Source organism: Pan troglodytes, chromosome 19 (genome assembly GCF_028858775.2).
Source record: "Pan troglodytes isolate AG18354 chromosome 19, NHGRI_mPanTro3-v2.0_pri, whole genome shotgun sequence".
Classification (NCBI taxonomy): Eukaryota; Metazoa; Chordata; class Mammalia; order Primates; family Hominidae; genus Pan; species Pan troglodytes.
The window spans coordinates 80,507,651-80,525,937 of record NC_072417.2 but is presented as its reverse complement, the minus strand read 5'-3'; the positions used below and the strand labels follow the sequence as shown (position 1 = coordinate 80,525,937).

Sequence of the window (18,287 nt, the reverse complement as noted above, 5' to 3'; positions counted from 1 at the left end):
CAGAAGCGGTTTTGAATTCCAAGCTGATAGAACCAGGAGGCTGGAAGGGACATGGAGCTAACAGAACCCCAAGTCTCAAACCCCTCTTGGATGTGAAATCTAAATGACAATCAGAGCCCGTAAAATACTGCGTACCTTGCCTGTCTTTTCCAGTTGTTTCTCTTATTTCTGACAGTAACCAGGCCTGGCTTTTGAAAAGACAAAGATGGACTCTCAGTGGCTGGCCGGACCTAACCCATAGCTCTGGGCTGTTAATGAGGGTTAAAACAAATAGGAAAGCAAAGTTCCCCGGAAGTGGAGTGAGTGTCAGATGAAGGCCCCTGCTCTTAGGCGGGCTCTGAGGAGTCAGCAGAAGCAGTTTGATCATTCACATAACAATCCTTCTTGCTGCTCTGATGCAGAATTTTTCACTCCTATAAAATCCTCTCTGCAGTAACTGCTCATTTCCCTTACGTTCACACTGCTCAAAAGGATGGGGTTTTTATAGCTTTCGCTGATGATGTATTCCATCCATCACCGAAGTTGGAGTGCAACTCAGGTGACGCTGACAGTGGGAAAATTGCACTGGCTCGCGTGCAGGAAATGGTCATGAGCAAAACTTCCCCTGGTTCCTTCCTGTTTGCCCCCACACCCTAGCGCAATATGCCAATGGTAGTGTGGGAAGATGCGGATTCTAGTTGCAGGCAGGTGATTTCCTTGTGCTTTTAATGGACTGACTCAGGGTTGGAGAATCTCCCTCAAGTAAGCCAGGCATTGTTTAGCTTAGACAAAGCACATATGTCTCCCTACAGTATTAAAGCCCCTTCTCCACTGTCCTCTTGTGGGCAGGGGTTCCATCTACATTGCACCCCTCCTCAAATTCACTCCAATCCTCATGCATAATAGTACTCTGGGGCCCAAGTACCTCCTCGCCCCGTAATTCATTTCCTATAGCAATTTAAAAGCCTCCCAGCAGAACTATACTCCTGAGCCACAATCATTTTCTGGAAGGGAGGTGAAAATTATTGGCAATTTTCCATCCAAGTCGAGACTTTTTCTATTTGTAAATGGTCCCTCAGGACCCCAGATTCTAGAATCTATTTTAGCTGTTTCAGCCACCAACTTATATAGGATATGCAGCACGATAATCAATGACCTTTTCCATTGAGATGGCCTAAAAAACCACGATCATTTAGTCAAGATGGCTGATATTTTATGGAACTCTTCTTCCTTTTTTGGGAGACGTCTCGCTCTATCCCCACACGAGAGTGCAGTGGCGCAATCTTGGCTCACCGCAACCTCCGTCTCCTGGGTTCAAGCTATAGAGACAGGGTTTCGCCATGTTGACCAGGCTGGTCTTGAACTCCTGACCTCAGGTGATCCGCCCGCCTCGGCCTCCTAAAGTGCTGGGATTACTGGCATGAACCAGCGCGCCTGGCCTGAACTCTTCTAATTAGTCTGGAAAGGAGGTTCCTTCTGGTATTTTCCAGGCCAGGCGCGAGAGATATTTGCAACAAGTTCCATGATGCGCTATTTAAATACGTTTGAGCCCACCAACAGATCTTCTCTCAGCCCCCGATCTCCTCACAGCTCATCATTATTCCAATCATTTGTCTGAGAAAGTAAAATTTATTTTTCCCTGCAGCAATGATTTATCAGGGCCTGCAAAGGAAAATGGAATTAAATTAGTCCCCACTGTTGCTGTCACTTTCATGATGTATACTGTCACACAGCCTACCATTCCAAGAAAAAGTCTGTCACTCATGCTCACTCTAAGTGTCAAACAAGAGCCTCTCTGTTAGAAAGGCAGCAAGTTTGAAGCGAGTCTCCTTGGTCTATGGGCTAGGATCAAACCTCCAATGGCCCATCTCACCAGGGCTCAGGCTTTAGAGACATTGAGGAAAAAGAGGGGCAAAATGATACCACAAGCAGCATCATATTCCCCCAGATGCTTTGTCAATGCCTCCCAAAGACAGACTTTTCAAAAGCTTTGGTTTCTTACTCACTTTATTTATTTATTTGAGACGGAGGCTTGCTCTGTCGCCCAGGCTGGAGGGCAGTGGCACAATCTCGGCTCACTGCAACCTCCATCTCCCAGGTCCAAGCGATTCTCCAGCCTCAGCCTACCATGTAGCTGGGATTACAGGTGCATGCCACCACGCCAGGCTTATTTTTGTATTTTTAGTAGAGACAAAGTTTCACCATGTTGGCCAGGCTGGTCTCGAACTCTTGACCTCAAGTGATCCACCCACCTTGGCCTCCCAAAGTGTTGGGATTACAGGCATGAGCTACCATGGCCAGCCCGGGTTCTTACTTTTAAACGTTGGTATAAAATAGAACATATCAATGACACAGCCAAGTGGACAACTCATCTGGTTTGCCTGGGACTTCCCTGGTTTTAACACTGAAAGTCCCACCTGCCAGAAAATCCCTCAGTTCCAGGCAAACTGGGATGGTTGGTCACCCTAGAACAGGAGTTCTCACTAGAGGGAGATTTTGCCTCCTGCAGGAGACACCTGGCAATGTCTGGACATTTTCGGTTGTCTCAACAGAGGCGAGGTAGGGTGGGCAGTGCTAATGGCATCTACTGAGCAGAGACCCAGGGTGCGGTTCAGCCTCCTATGATACACAGGATAGCTGCCCCCCCACCACCACAGCAAATAAAGATCCAGCCCAAAGCATCAGCAGCAACAAGGTTTTGAACCCTGGCAGATCATCTCTCATGTCATAAATTCCCCAAGGTTCCCGAAATCACAACTGATTTAATAAGAAGGTTCAGGGGCAGGCATAATCTGAACTGGTCTCAGGTTATGCATGTTTACCTACTTCATAAAGAGCTTCTGGAGCAGAAACCTAAATCATCCCTCCATTAGAGGCTTCTGGTACTTTACGATCCCTATGATCACAAAATTCAAAACTCCCCCTGGTACCTGATCTCACATTGCAATGTATGCTCACTTGGGCTTTGGCTCCAGGAGGTTTTGAACATCATTAGGCCAAACGTGTCTAAATAGAGTCTAATTTCATTTTCTCAACAGGGGTCAGAATTACGGTGGTCTTAACTAGAAATTTTATTTTGTTCTTTTTCTCTTTTGAGACAGGGTCTCGCTCTGTTGCCCAGGCTGGAGTACAGTGGCATGATCGTACCTCACTGCAGCCTCGACTTCCTGGGCTTAAGTGATCCTCCTGCCTCGGCCTCCCTGGTAGTTGGGACTAAAGGCATGCACCACCATACCCAGCTAATTTTTAAATTTTCTGGTAGAGATGGGGTCTCACTATGTTGCCCAGACTGGAATCAAACTCCTGGGCTCAAGCAATCCTCCCATCTCGGCCTCCTGAAATGCCAGGATTACAGGCATGAGCCAGTGCACGTGGCCTTTACCAGAACTTAAACATTCCCAGCAGAAAAGACAGTCCTGGAATTTTCTTCTAAACAGCGTACCTAAAACCTGCCATGTTCTGCACTGAGATTATGCTCAAATGACTGCAGCTCATTTTAAATAGAACTCTGCTACCTTCATATCCTCATTTCTCACAAGATAGTCCAGGAGAAATATACTGACCTTTTGTTTCCTTCTTGCACTGAAACTGGCAATTGACATCTGTTTGATTCATAATCAATTGCCCCCATCCAGTTCTATGTGCAGTGATTTCTGGGGTCTTAAAATATCTTCTCCAGCTGCTCTGATTCATTTAGTTACCCTTCTAAGTGATTGTTCTGTCTGGTCTTTTACTTGTGCTCTTATTGTAATTGTTTATATGGCAGTAGGGAAGTGAGCAGTTTCAGGACCAGAGCTATCATCTGTGGGAGGCAAGGCTGCCGGGGCCTCCCCAGCAGGGACTGGCCAGAAACCAAGTTCCTTGAACTTGGACTCACGGGCCCCACCCCCGACCTCCCTGCTTAACAAGACTGTTTGTGTCAGGATTCTGGGAAAAGGAGCCTGCCTCCTGCAGGTTCCTAGAAGGCTCAGCTTGGACAGCATCAGGGTCATGTGGACAGTGTGCTGAGAAGCCCCTGGCAAGGCGACACAGGACACACCATCATCCATCAGCAGTGAGGCAGAACCAAGGTGGAAAGCCTCCTGGAAAACCTCTGAGATCCCAACCAGGCCTAAACATTCTGCTTCTGTGAGTTCCTACAGGAGCACAGGGAAGAGGGGCCCGGTAGCATGAGAGTCCCTCGCATGTCCTTAAGTACTCAGATGGGGACAGAATACGATAGCATGGACTGAAAAAAGGTTGGAAGGAAGCACCTCATGTGCTCTATTATTTTCCATAACACTTATCACCTTCTAAATATATATATATACATATATAGTCTCCCTATATAAATAATATGTAATATACATAAGTATACAGACTATATAAAAGTATATATTCTAGACGATATACTGTTTTGTTTTTGTTTTTGTTTTTGAGATGGAGTCTCACTTTGTCACCCAAGCTGGAGTGCAGTGGCACGACCTCCACCTCCCAGGTTCAAGTGATTCTCCTGCCTCAGCCTCCCGAGTAGCTGGGACTACAGGTGCGGGACACCACTCCCAGCTAATTTTTTGTATTTTTCCTAGAGATGGCGTTTCACCATGTTAGCCAGGATGGTCTTGATCTCCTGACCTCCTGATCCACCCGCCTCGGGCTCCCAAAGTGCTGGGATTATAGGGATGAGCCACCGCACCTGGCCAATATACTGTTCTTTATTATGGCTATTGTGCACTGTCACTCCCGAGTGGAATGCAAGTCCCACCAGGGCAGGGATGTTTGCTCTGTTCACTATTGCAACCCCAGCACCTAGAACGGTGTGTGATGCCCAGCAGGTGTTTCTGTCTCTCCGTCTGTGTATGTGTGTGTATATATATATATGTATAGACTATGTATACAGTCTAATATTCACATAGTCAAGTAACTTGACCAGCTATTACTAGATAAGGAGCCATCTTTCAAACATAGCAAGGGCAGCAGCTTATATAGTTTGGTAAAAAAATAAAAATAAATGAATAAATGCATAGAGAGACCCATATTTTATGTTATTTATTTTGAGACAGAGTCTTGCTCTGTCACCCAGGCTGGAATGCAGTGATGCAATCTCAGCTCACTGCAACCTCCACCTCCTGGGTTCAAGCAATTCTGATGCCTCTGCCTCCAGAGTAGCTGGGACTACAGGCATGCCACCACACCTGGTTAATTTTTGTATTTTTAGTAGAGCTAGGGTTTCACCTTGTTGGCCAGGCTGGTCTCAAACGCCTGACCTCAAGTGATCTGCCTGCTCGGCCTCCCAAAGTGCTGGGAGACCCATATTTTAGAAGCAGGGTCTCACTTTGTCACCCAGGCTGGAGTGCAGCGGTGCCATCATAGCTCACTGCAACCCTGAACCCTTGGGCTCAAGCAGTCCTCCTGCCTCAGCCTCCTGAGTAGCTAGGACTACAAGAGTGTGCTACCACGCCTGCCTATATCTTAAAGTTTTTGTAGAGACAGAGTCCCACTATGTTGCCCAGGCTTGTCTCGAACTCCTGGCCTCAAGGGATCCTCCTGCCTCAGCCTCCCAAAGTGCTGGGATTACAGGCGTGAACCACCACACCCGGCCTCAATAAGTATTTTTTTAATGACTAAATATTGTCTTTGTATATCTAGAAGTTAACAATCACCATAGAGATTCTTGGAAAAATAGCATGAAAATGAGCTATTTGGTCAGAGTCTATGTCTCTGATGCTGTCTCTATCGCCTGTTGCCCGGGCAGTGGAATATCCCAAAGCCACACAAGTTCTGGGCACTGAGCTTATTTTGGGGAAGATCTGGGAGAATAGGAAGCAGAAATGGGAAAGAGAGACTCAAGCCATGACCACAAGGTTCTACCAACAAGCTGTTAGGTAAAAGGACCAGCTGGTAGCTTTGCAAGCCCATCAGTTAAAAAAGAGTTCATGACTTATGAAAGCTTTATCCTCTCCTACCCAAAGCCACCAGAGGCCAGGAGACATTGCCATGGAAGGCAAGGGCCATGTAGCGGGAAAAATGTTCTCTCCCTGAAAATCAATTCAGGCATTAGGCGGAATCACCGTTAGAAGCTGGCAACCCTCCCTGACTGGCAGCTGCCAGCACAGCCTAATTAATCCAGCAGCCAGGGTGGTGAAGAACATGACACTTCATGGTTGAAAAACAAGCCTAAAAATAGCCTCCATCTTTTCTCCAGTGCCCCTCCACCCCCACCCCCATTCCCTCCCCTCCTGGGCTTCAGTGGGAAGGGATCCGAGAGATGCTAGCGACGAAGTGAAAAGAAAAGGTGACAAAAGAAAAGTCCACCTTCATATGTTTCTGGGTGACAGGTTTTATTTAGAATCACTATTCTAGAATTTGATTAGTATTATGCCCCCATTCCTTGGATGCCAGTTGTAACCAGGATTTTTGAAGACGAGTCAAGGCATACTACTTAACTTGGTTAACTGAACTGGATCAAAAGCCCAAGCACACGCCGGGTGTGGTGGCTCATGCCTGTAATCCCAGCACTTTGGGAGGCGAAGGTGGGCGGATCACCTGAGGTAAGGAGTTCGAGACCAGCCTGGCCAACATGGCAAAACCCCGTCTCTACTAAAAACATAAAAATTAGCCCGGCGTGGTAGCAGGTGTCTATAATCCCAGCTACTCGGGAGGCTGAGGCGGGAGAATCGCTTGAACCTGGGAGGCGGAGGTTGCAGTGAGCCAAGATCACAGCACCGCACTCCTGCCTGGGTGACAGAGCGAGATTCCCTCTTAACTACCAAATGTATTATTGTATTAGTACTAATGTAAATGTACTAATGCATTAGTACTCATATACCAAATATATTAGGCAACCATCATAATGTACTACATATCAACAGTATGTCAGATGCTGCAGGAGGGGGCCAGAAGATGAAGCAACCCCACAATCTCTGGGAAATGAGAGGCATGTATTAAAAGGATAAATGGCATTTTCAATGGACATTAGACCCAATTAAAAAATTGGCAAAGGAATAGACATTTCTCCAAAGAAGATATACAAATGGCCAATGAACACATGAAGAGACGCTCAACATTAGTCACTAGAGAAAAGCAAATGAAAACTACAGCGAGATACCACTTCACACCCACTAGGATGGCTATCATCAAAAAGACAACAATAGCAAGCGTCAGTGATTATGTGGAGAAATTGGAGCCCTATTGCATTCCTGGTGGGAATATAAAACAGTGCAGCCACTTTGGAAAACAGTTTATCAGTTCCTTTCTCCCATTCACTGGTAGCCCAGGGCTTGGTCTGGGAACCCAATGGGACACTTGTGTTTGGGATTTTGGAACAAGTGGTGGAAAGAAAAAAGGGACAATTCAGATCTACTCAGGGCAGCTGCGGTGCTGATGGCTGCAGGCAGCAGAGGTAGGGGGTGATGAGGGCAGAATGACGCCATCTGGCTCTACTTAAAGATGGCTGTCATCATGGGGCTGTTGATTTCTGCCCACTTTGAAGCCTCCAGATGATCCTGAGGGCTCCTAACATCTTTCCATGAAATGTCCTTTCTGCTCAAGAGACTCAGTTTCTCTTGCTGGCAACTGTGGACCTTAACTGCTAAAGCCTCACGCCTCCTTTTTGGCCTGTCTGCCACTCATCCCCCACAGACAACATAACCACCAGCCAAAGCACACCAGTGGTCGATAGATGGATGTTTACACTATCTTTGCTTAGTGATAATAATTATTGTGGACTCTAACTCCCCTTTGAGCAACTTTCTCATTTCCACATTAACTGGAGAGTAGGCTGTGATTACACAGGCTTTGAATATTTCCAGTGCCTCTAATAATTACTTTAGGTAATCAATAAGGCAGTTTCTGAATGTGGTTTGACTTCCCATACAGATTGATGTAAGGAAGAGAATCCACTCACTAAGCCGGCTCATGCGTTCAGGTCCATAGGTCAATATTTGTCTGTGTACATTATTAAATGGGCACTGGGAACATCTTAGTTACGGCCGGTCCAACAATCAGGACCCACTGCTCTGTGGACTTATGAAAATGCCTTGGACCCTACCTTGATCAGGAGGCGAGAACCACGACCATGGCGTATTTCTTAAGGGATTCTCTCCAATGCCTGCACAATGTGTTGTACGTCGTACATTTCAGCAAATACTCGTTTAATGAATTACGACTCTGAAGCAGCCCAACCCACAAGGCAGTCACATGACTTATGCATGTAGGACTTGAGTCACCTTGAGGTGGCTCTAGGTTGTGATGATTAAACAATGGATTTGGTTTTCTTTTATGATGATGGGGATTTATCTAATTAATTCATATTCTGTCAATTTTTTTCTTTCTCTCTTGCTAACTCATAATCTCCCTGGTTCCAAAATATGCATCCATACTCTACCAAATACGCCCAAGAACTTTTTAAAATTATGAAATGGTGGACCTGGTTTACAATGGTGCAAGCGTAACTAAAAATACTTCTTTTCTTGTGCCTCATTGGTTACATATGTATGCTGGAGGAGAATCAGGACAATCAATGACTGATAGATAGTTTGAGTGTAGAAAGTTAGGGTTGAAAAGGATCTTCCAGGCTGTCCAACTTAACCAGCCACCCAATATGTTCAACCGCCTATTAGATATTTGAATCTGCTTCAGGACACCCTGATGAACAGGGTCTCACTCTTGCTGAAACACCTCCAGCAATAGCAAAATCCACTATAAGGCATTCTGAGATGGTTTGTGTGCTTGGAAATTTCTTCCTTAACCTGAGCCGAAGTCTTTCTCCTGGCATTCCTACCCACTGGTCTTGGTCCCATTGGTCCTGCTAAGTGAGGTCTTGTGGCATACACAGTTCTGAGTCTTCTCCATCTAATGGCACCATGATACACCCAAGTCTAGCTTTTCCGGGTTAAATATCCTTGGTTTCTTCAGTCGTTCTTTCTATCACTTGCGTTTCTAGATATAGTTTGTCTATATCCATTTTAAAGTGTGCCATTTAGGAACAGATAAAAATATTCCAAGTATGTTCTGACTAGTGGAAAATTGGGCAAGATTATCAAGTACATGGTTTTAGATATTTTATTTTACTTTTATTGATGCAGTCGAAGAATAATTTTTGCAGCTGTATAATCTATTGCACACACACTATTTTGTGTGTGTGTGTGTGTGTGTGTATATATATGTATAATTGCTTCATATTGAATTGTCAACTAAACCCACTGTATTTCTTTCAAACAGGCCATTGCAAAGTTATCAGTGTTTCATCCCATACTTATATAATTTGTATTTTGGGATCCAAAGATAAGACCATATACTTGCCCCTATTTAATTTCATCTTGATAGAAAATGGCCTGTAATTCCAAACTACTGAAGTTTTTCTGGATCCTCACTCAGTCTTTTATTTTATTTATTTTTATTTTTATTATTATTTTTTGAGATGGAGTCTGACTCCGTCACCCAGGCTGGAGTGCAATGGTGCAGTCTTGGCTCTCTGCAACCTCTGCCTCCCAGGCTCAAGTGATTTTCACGGCTCAGCCTCCCGAGTAGCTGGGATTACAGGTGTCTGACACTGCTCCTGGCGAATTTTTGTATTTTTAGCAGGCAGGGTTTCACCATGTTGGCCAGGCTGGTCTCGAACTCCTGACCTCAAGTGATACATCTGCCTCGGCCTCCCAAAATGCTCGGATTACAGGTGTGAGCCATTGCGCCCAGCCCTCACGCAGTCTTTTTGAGTTATCATCCTTCCTGGCTGTGGGTTTCTCAAGGGTATGGAAAGGATGTCTTCTAGATATTTAGCCAGATGTTGGCTTAAAAAATCCAATAGAAACAAATTCAGACTTCTGAGTCACATTACTAAATCACATTATTTTTAAGTTACACATAGAATTTTCTCTCTTGGTTGCTACTATCCATCATCTGTACCTTTTGTTATTCAATCAGTCACTAATCCATCCAGTTTTGACAGTAACCAGGTTTCATTTCTCCACCTAATTTACTTTTAAAATATTATGTTTAATTGTGGAGAATTTCACATACATAAAAAATATATAAAAAATCGAGAGAAAGGTAACAGACATGCGTGTATCTGCCACCCAGAATTTATATTTTCAATTTTATTTTTAAATTACAGTAAAATAGACCATTGTTGGTGTACACTTCTGAATTTTAACATTACCATTCAGATTTAACAAACTAACATTTCCCTATATTTGTGATGAACTTTCTTCTTTTAAAAAAAGGAATAGGCCAGGTGCGATGGCTCACACCTGTAATCCCAGCACTTTGGGAGGCCAAGGTGGGAGGATCATTTGAGGTAAGGAGTTCGAAACCAGCCTGCCCAACATGGTGAAACACTGTCTCTACTAAAACATACACAAATTAGCCAGGCGTGGGAGCATGCGCCTGTAATCCCAGCTACTCAGGAGGCTGAGGCACGAGTATCTCTTGAGCCCGGGAGGCAGAGATTGCAATGAGCCAGGATCATGCCACTGCACTCCAGCCTGGGTGACAGAGCAAGACTCCATCTCGAAAAAATAAAAAAAATAAAATAAAATAAAATAAAATAAAATGTAGTAGATACAGGTAAAGTTTCCTCTCATGCCAACTCATTCCTCTCCCTCCTCAAAGGTAACCACAACCTGAGGGTGGTTTCTCCATGTTTTGGTGCTTTTATTACATATGTGGTTGTCTGTAAACAATATATATAAATGTAGTAATATTATGTATATCTTAATAGTAGATATAAATGGCATCATACTATATGTGTATATATACATTTGTTTGTTTGTTTGTTTGAGACGGCGTCTCGTTCTGTCACCCAGGCTCGAGTGCAGTGGCGCGATCTCGGCTCACGGCAACCTCCACCTCCCGGGTTCACGCCATTCTCCTGCCTGAGCCTCCCGAGTAGCTGGGACTCCAGTCGCCCGCCACCACGCCCGGCCAATTTTTAATATTTTTAGTAGAGACGGGGTTTCACCGTGTTAGCCAGGATGGTCTCAATCTCCTGACCTCGTGATCCGCCCGCCTCGGCCTCCCAAAATGCTGGGATTACAGGCGTGAGCCATCGTTCCGGGACTTGTTTTTGTTTTTTGCAGCTGATATATTGCACATTACGCTGTGCATTTGAAATTTATCAAAGTATGTCTAGTTCATTAAGTTGAACTGCTGTGGAATTTTCCATTACGTGAATGTGCCATAATGTATTCCCATTCACAAATACTTGAATTGCTTCCATTTCTTTTCTATTGCATACAGCATTAGGACTAATCTCCTGGTAAATGTCTCCTTGTGTACAGTGCAAGAATTTTTCTAGGGCTCTACCTAGAAATATAATTGTTAAGTGGAATGTATATATGTTTTCAACTTTTCCAGTTGCTGTCCATTGCTCTCTAAAGAGGTGGTATCAGTTTATATCTCTTACTAGCATTGGAAGTGAGTTATTTTCACATATCTTTGTGAACACCTGGCATTATCAGCTTTTTAAAATTTTTATCTATCTGATGTGTGTAAAAGAGGATGCTATTGCTGTTTTATTTTGTGTTTTCCAATAAGGTGGGAATTTTTTTCATTTTTATATTAGCCATTCACCTTTCCTCTTTTCTGAATTGCATGTTCAATCCTTTGCCCATCTTTTGATTGGATTATTGTCTTTTTTTTTCAAATTAAAAAAAAAGGATCTATAAGAGTTTTTCTTTTTTTTTAAAATTAAATACTAGTCCTTGGTCTTGGTCTATATGTGCATTTTGAAATATTTACTTCCAGGCAGGGATAGTTCTTTTAATTTTGGTGTCTTTCACTATGCAAAGGTTTTTTTTGTTTTTGTTTTTTACTTTTTATGTGTGTGTCTTTTGCTATGCAAAGGCTCTTCATTTTAGTGTTGTAATATTAATGATTCCATTTATTTATTTTTTATTTAATTAGTTCTAGTCTACTATCCAAATAATATAGCTATTTACATATATTTTCTTCTGATTTTTTCACATTTAGGTTTTTAATCAATCTGGAATTTATTTATCTATCTATTTATTTATTTATTTAGAGACAGGGTCTTGCTCTGTTGCCCAGGATGGAGTGCAGTGGCGCGATCTTGGCTCATTGCAACCTCCACCTCTAGGGCTCAAACAATCCTCCCACTTCAGCCTCCTGAATAGCTGGGACCACAGGTGTGTGCCACCACACCTGGCTAATTTTTGTATTTTTTGTGGAGATGCGGTTTCGTCAGGTTGCCCAGTCTGGTCTTGAACTCCTAGGCTCAATCGATCCTCCCACCTTGGCCTCTGAAATTGTTGGGATTACAGGCATGAGCCACCACGCCCAGCCATGGAGTTTATTTGTGTGTGTAGTGTGAAGGAGGGCTCTAGTCATTCTTCCAATTGGAAGCCCAGTCATCTCAACACCATATACTGAAGAGTTCGTCTTCCCCTCAATAATTTCTTATGCCAGCTCTATTAAATACAAAGCACTAATAATGGCTTGGATCTGTCTGGGGACTACTTTGTTCCATGAGTTTAACTCTGCTCTAGTACCCCACTGCCTTACTTACTTATGTAATTACTGAATTAGCTTTATAATGATATCTGGTAGGTCAAGCCCCTCCTTCAACTTTCCAAACTGTTCATATGAATTTTACAAATATCTCCTCCAGTTCTATTTTTTTTTTCTTTTTGAGATGGAGTCTCGCTCAGTCACCCAGGCTGGAGTGCACTGGCGCGATCTCGGCTCACTGCAACCACCACCTAGCGGGTTCAAGTGATTCTCCTGCCTCAGCCTCCAGAGTAGCTGGGATTACAGGCACCCGCCAGCATGCCTGGCTAATTTTTTGTATTTTTAGTAGAGACGGGGTTCCACCGTATTAGCCAGGATGGTCTCAATCTCCTGACCTCATGATCGCCCACATCGACCTCCCAAAGAGATAGGATTATAGAGGTGAGCCACTGCACCCAGCACCAGTTCTATTTTTTAAAAAACAACATGTTGGCATTTTAAGTTAGATTTTTATTAAATTTATAGATTGATTTGAGATTTGATGCCAACTTTGTAACATGTCCCATCCATGAATATGGTATATTTCACTATTCGTCTAGGGCTTTTAAAACATCTTCCACAAATGTTTTATGTTTTTCTCCAAAAAGATTTTGCATATCTTATAGACTGATTACTGGGTAACTTTGTTTCTTTTTCTATTATAAACAAAAAATTTTTTAAATTATATTTTCGCTATTATTTTTCCTGCTGTATAATAATGCTGTGGATTTTTCTATATGGATTGTAACCAACAATCTTGCTGAATTCTCATATTGATGTTAACAGCTGTAGAAATGTCTGAAATTTCTATCAGACAATCATATTATCTGCAAATGATCGTTTTGTTTCTTCCTTTCCTCTTTATTTCTCTCTTGTTTTATTGCATTGGCTAGGACCTTTACATAATGTTGGATAGACATGGTAATAACAAGCATCCTTAATGTGTTCCTGACTTTACTCTGAATAAGTACACAGATTTATTAAATGTTAATTTCATCAATTTCAGGGGTAAATCTGATTAGGTCATGATACATTTTTCTCTGGGGTATTTTATTCGCTAATGTTTTATATAGTATTTTCATGTCTATGTTCTCAACTGAGATTGGCCTATAAGTTTCTTTTTGGTATGGTTATTATCCAGTGTTGTTATCAAGGTTCACTTGGTAGGCACTATTAGTGTTCTTTCCAGCAGTCAGCCCCCATCCTCCCCACTTTCTTACACACAAATCATGAAGTGGGGAGACATCAGAACAGATTTTCTTTGAATAGCATAGATAGCTCCTTGAACATCCCTCTTTTTATCAAGGAGGAAAAATCTCATGTCTCATTGGCCAGAACTAGGTCCACATGGCCATCTCTAGCTGCGTGGGTGGCTAGAACAGTGAGTATCTGACATTTCATTTTATTTTACCATCCAAATTTGTGTTTTCTATTTATCATGCTTTTTGTTGGCTTCTCTTTTGTTTTCCCAGGCCCTCTGTGGATTGATCAAGTTTTCTCTTGGAGGTTATGGATTGTTTTACTACCTCTTCAGAGATTACGTTTATATTTTGAATATGCATACTTGTCTTAGAAAATCTAAAATTAGGCTGGGCACGGTGGCTCATGCCTGTAATCCCGGCACTTTGGGAGTCCGAGGCTGGTGGATCATTTGAGGTCAGGAGTTCAAGACCAGCCTGGCCAACATTGTGAAACTCTGTCTCTACTAAAAATACAAAAATTAGTTGGGCATTGTGGTGGTGCACACTTGTAGTCCCAGCTACTCGGGAGGCTAAGGCACGAGATTGCACCACTGCACTCCAGCCTGGGTGATGGAGCTGGCTGTCTCAAAAAAAGAAAAACAGAAAATCTAAAATTAATCAATATTTTTTTCTAATTCCTAAACAATATTAGCACCTTAAAGTGCTTTTTACTGTAATTATTACCCTCCCATCTTCTGTGTTATTGTTGTCGTATTATTACTGTTTTTAAAACATCCTACATCCATTCAAAGATTTACCTAGTTGTTTATCAATTTCTTCATTATTATTACTTCTAGAACTCCCTCTCCTTCCTGGGCTCAGTTTCCTCTTTCTTACAGCACATACTTTAGTAGTTCTTTCAATATGAGTCTCAGAGTTAGTAAACTCTCTCAGCCCTTGATTGTCAAAAATTATTTTTATACCCTATTCTCAGTTCCAACTTTCCATTTATGTGGGCCTGAGGCCCTAATTCCTGTTCCCCATGGGCATGACATGCCCAGTCCCTAGATGTCAGAACCCACACTCTGTTCTGATGTCCCCCCCCACGCCCTTCCTTAGCATTAACGGGTCTGCTTTCCACTCTGGTTTCAGTTTGCCTGTTTATTTCTAGCCTCGGAGGATTTCCCTTTCTTTGTTTTGAGCTCAGCTTCTTTACACAGTTATATTTCATCCTGTGTTTGTCATGGGAAGTGGTGGAGGGTCCCCATTAATCTTTTTCCTTACTATTACTGGAAGTCCACATCTATTTATAACAAATTTCCCTCTTACTAATGTTTATTACTCTTCTTTTAAATAAATGATATAAATATGATATGACAAAACAGACATGACAGGGAGAGCTGGATGCCTCTTATTGTGTTTCAGCAAAACTTACAAAGTTCCTTAAATTCTTCCTGATTTTCATATATAAGGAACATTCTCCAGATAATAACTTGAGAGAATGCAATTGTATGCCAAGAAATGGAATTTTCCATAGGTTTCTATTTTCTGGCATCTTCCTCACTTCTCTTTGCCCTGCAGAGGTGATCCCTGAGGAGAAACTTGCTCAGTATTTGATTTACACCCTCCACGCTAAGAATGCCAAAGCAGCATGTTGAGAAACCTGTCTCTGTAAAAAAGCCATGCTCAGGACAGACCCAGAGCTCAGCTGCCCCTGCAAATCAACAGCTGGCTGGACACTGAACTGGTTCCAAAGCCTGGGAATTCACAGCTACTAATAGATGAATGGGATCAATCTCATTTGCATTTCATCATGACTCAGGAATTCCCTGGTACTGCATCTCTGGGCAAATTAAAACATCAGTTTAATCAGCTCATGCCCTTCACTGTCAGGACATGGGTCTGGGAGAATTCCATCCACCCTAGTGACAGGAAGCACAGTCTCCCATCAAGAAGGAATAGTCCAATTCAAGCTGCTGGGGAGTGGGGCCAAGGCGAGAATGGTAATCTAAATATGGTTCCTCTCAGAGATGTCTGACCATGTCCAAGGCCCTGAGAATGGACAGTCACTGGTGTCAGTGAATAAACTGGGGCACTGCCCAGCTAGGGTGTTGGAAATACTTTCTGGATAATCACATATGGGCCAATCGGAGAGGCCACAGGTAGGGGTAAAAGTATTCATGAAATGGCTGACGTAAGACTTGTTTGCTGGAACGGACAGTTAATTTCAATAAAATATATTTTTTTTTTTTCTTTTTTCTTTTCTTTTTTTTTTTTTTTTTTTTTTTTTTTTGAGACAAGGTCTCACTGTGTCACCCAAGCTGGAGTACAGTGGCATGATCTTGGCTCAATGCAGCCCTCAACCTCCCAGGCTCAAGCGATCCTCCCACCTCAGCCTTCCAAGTAGCTGGGGCTGTAGGTGCGCACCACCATGCCCAGCTAATTTTTGCATTTTTAGTAGAGATGGGGTTTCGCCATGTTACCCAGGCTGGTTTTGAACTCCTGACCTAAAGTGATCTACCACCTTCAGCCTCCCAAAGTGCTGGGATTATAGGCGTGAGCCACCACACTTTGCCTATAAGATATATTTCATGTGGCATCTAACCACAAATATTCCGAAGGTTTCAGAAAGGAACTGAAAGGAAGAAATGGGCTGAGTAGGAGTATAGGATGGGGAGAAGATCAGACAAGCCCTAATAATCCATTACGCCATTCATAGTAAGAAAATAGCAAGAAAGGCCGGGTGTGGTGGCTCATGCTCATAATCCCAGCACTTTGAGAGGCTGAGGCAGGCAGATCACTTGAAGTCAGGAGTTCAAGATCAGCCTGGCCAACGTGGTGGAATCGCATCTCTACTAAAAATACAAAAATTAGCCAGGAGTGGTGGTAGGTACCTGTGATCCCAGCTACTCGGGAGGCTGAAGCAGGAGTATCACTTGAACCCAGGAGGCGGAGGTTGCAGTGAGCAGAGATCATGCCATTGCACTCCCGTCTGGGCAATAGAGTGAGACTCTGTCTTTAAAAAAACAAAAAAAGAAAGAAAAGAAAAGAAAAAGAAAAAAGCAAGAGATTAAAGAATATATTTTGCAAAGCAGAAACGGCACGCTTGACTAGTGCTGTTTTGTCATCCTTGATGTGTTTCCCTTCCAAAAGGAGAGTGACAACCTCCACCTTGGGAAGGATGGGTCCACTTGAGAAGTGGAAGCCATCTTAACCACTTTGGTCACAGGTGACTGTTTGTTTTGTCATTCCCTTTTCGGACAGCCAAGTGGTCACCATTAGTAATTGAAAATCTTACTGAGACCAAAAGGTGCATTGCCACCTCCAGCACTTACTTGTCCACAGCATATAGGCAGCACCGTCTCTTTCCTACAGCTAACACTGAACCAAGGGATGAGACAAAGTCCTTTAATTCTCTTTTTTTCAAGAAGGGCCTCACTCTGTTGGCCAGGCTGGAGAGCAGTGGCATGATCATGGCTCACTGCAGCCTCCACCTTCCAGGCTCTTGAATTCTTAAGATCACATTTCACTGTAACATGTCATCAAAGCCATGGGAAAGATGAGCCGAAAGCTCCTCTTAATGGAAACGCAGTTGAGGACGATTTTGCGGAATGCAAGGTGGGGAGGGGGAGATTCATTTCGTTTATTTTATTTTATGTAGTAATATTTTTTACAGTCAGGGTCTTGCTCTGTCACCCCAGGCTGGAGTGCAGTACTGTGAGTATAGCTCACTGTAGCCTCAAACTCCTGGCCTCAAGCCATCCTCCCACCTTGGCCTCCTAAAAACATTGGGATTACAGGCATGAGCCACCTCGCTCGGGCAGATTCTGTTTTCAAAAACAATGAGATTGGTGGTCGTAGACGGTGGACGTAGTTACTTTCCAAGTGACCTTTTCATCCCAGACACCCACTGCCTCCACTGTCACACCATGGGGTCAGGTGGGAGGGGGCTTCTGTGCAGAACGCAGGCTGCCATGACTCACCTGTTGAGATACACCCGCTTCTCGGTGAACTGCCCGTTGCCATGGTGAGGGTCCTCAAAGGGCTCATTCTGGACGACCTCCACCCCTTCTCCCCGGTCACTCTGTTCATGGCTGTGTTTGCTGATCATGTACAGCTGTCCAATTTTGTACTACAAAACAGAGTCAGAGACAGAAAGGTCAGCCCCACAGCGTGCCCCTGACATCCCCCTCCAACCATAGCTTGGCAAGCCACTAATAACATCAGCACCTTCTGCTGAGAAGAGAAAGCAGCCACATGGGCCTCATGTTACTTTTCCTCGGGAGCTAGGGAGAGAACCAGTTGTGAGTAGAACATCGAGACGGCGTGTTCCCGTGAATATTTTACATCACCTTGGCAAATGCTCGGCCGGGTGGCTGGCAGTCTGTAAGCTTTGGCAGCCGACCAAACCTTGGGAAGGGGGACACTGGAGTCTCCCTTTGCATTCTACAGGGTTAAATGGAGCTAAAGTCCTGCTTGGTTTGGCCCAAGACAGCCGAGGGTGTGTGATTTCTGCCCCTGCTTTCTGCCTAATTAGCAAAATTGCTGAACAGGGAGCATTAGATATCATCTATTTCTTCTATCCTCCCTCTCTCAAAATGTTCAACTCTCCTGGAGGCCTCTGTCCCCTAGAACAATGGT

The 18,287-nt window shown here is 43.6% G+C and overlaps 1 protein-coding gene across 4 annotated transcripts in view; it reads right to left on the bottom strand.

The window, feature by feature from the left end:
* Positions 1-18,287, bottom strand: part of PITPNC1 (phosphatidylinositol transfer protein cytoplasmic 1) — a 312,787-nt gene that overhangs the window by 144,647 nt on the left and 149,853 nt on the right. For all 4 annotated transcript variants that reach the window (XM_063799225.1, XM_063799224.1, XM_001164285.8 and 1 more), the window contains exon 2: positions 17,630-17,778. In XM_063799225.1, the coding sequence (XP_063655295.1) occupies positions 17,630-17,778 (149 nt within the window). The remainder of the gene's footprint in view (positions 1-17,629; positions 17,779-18,287) is intronic.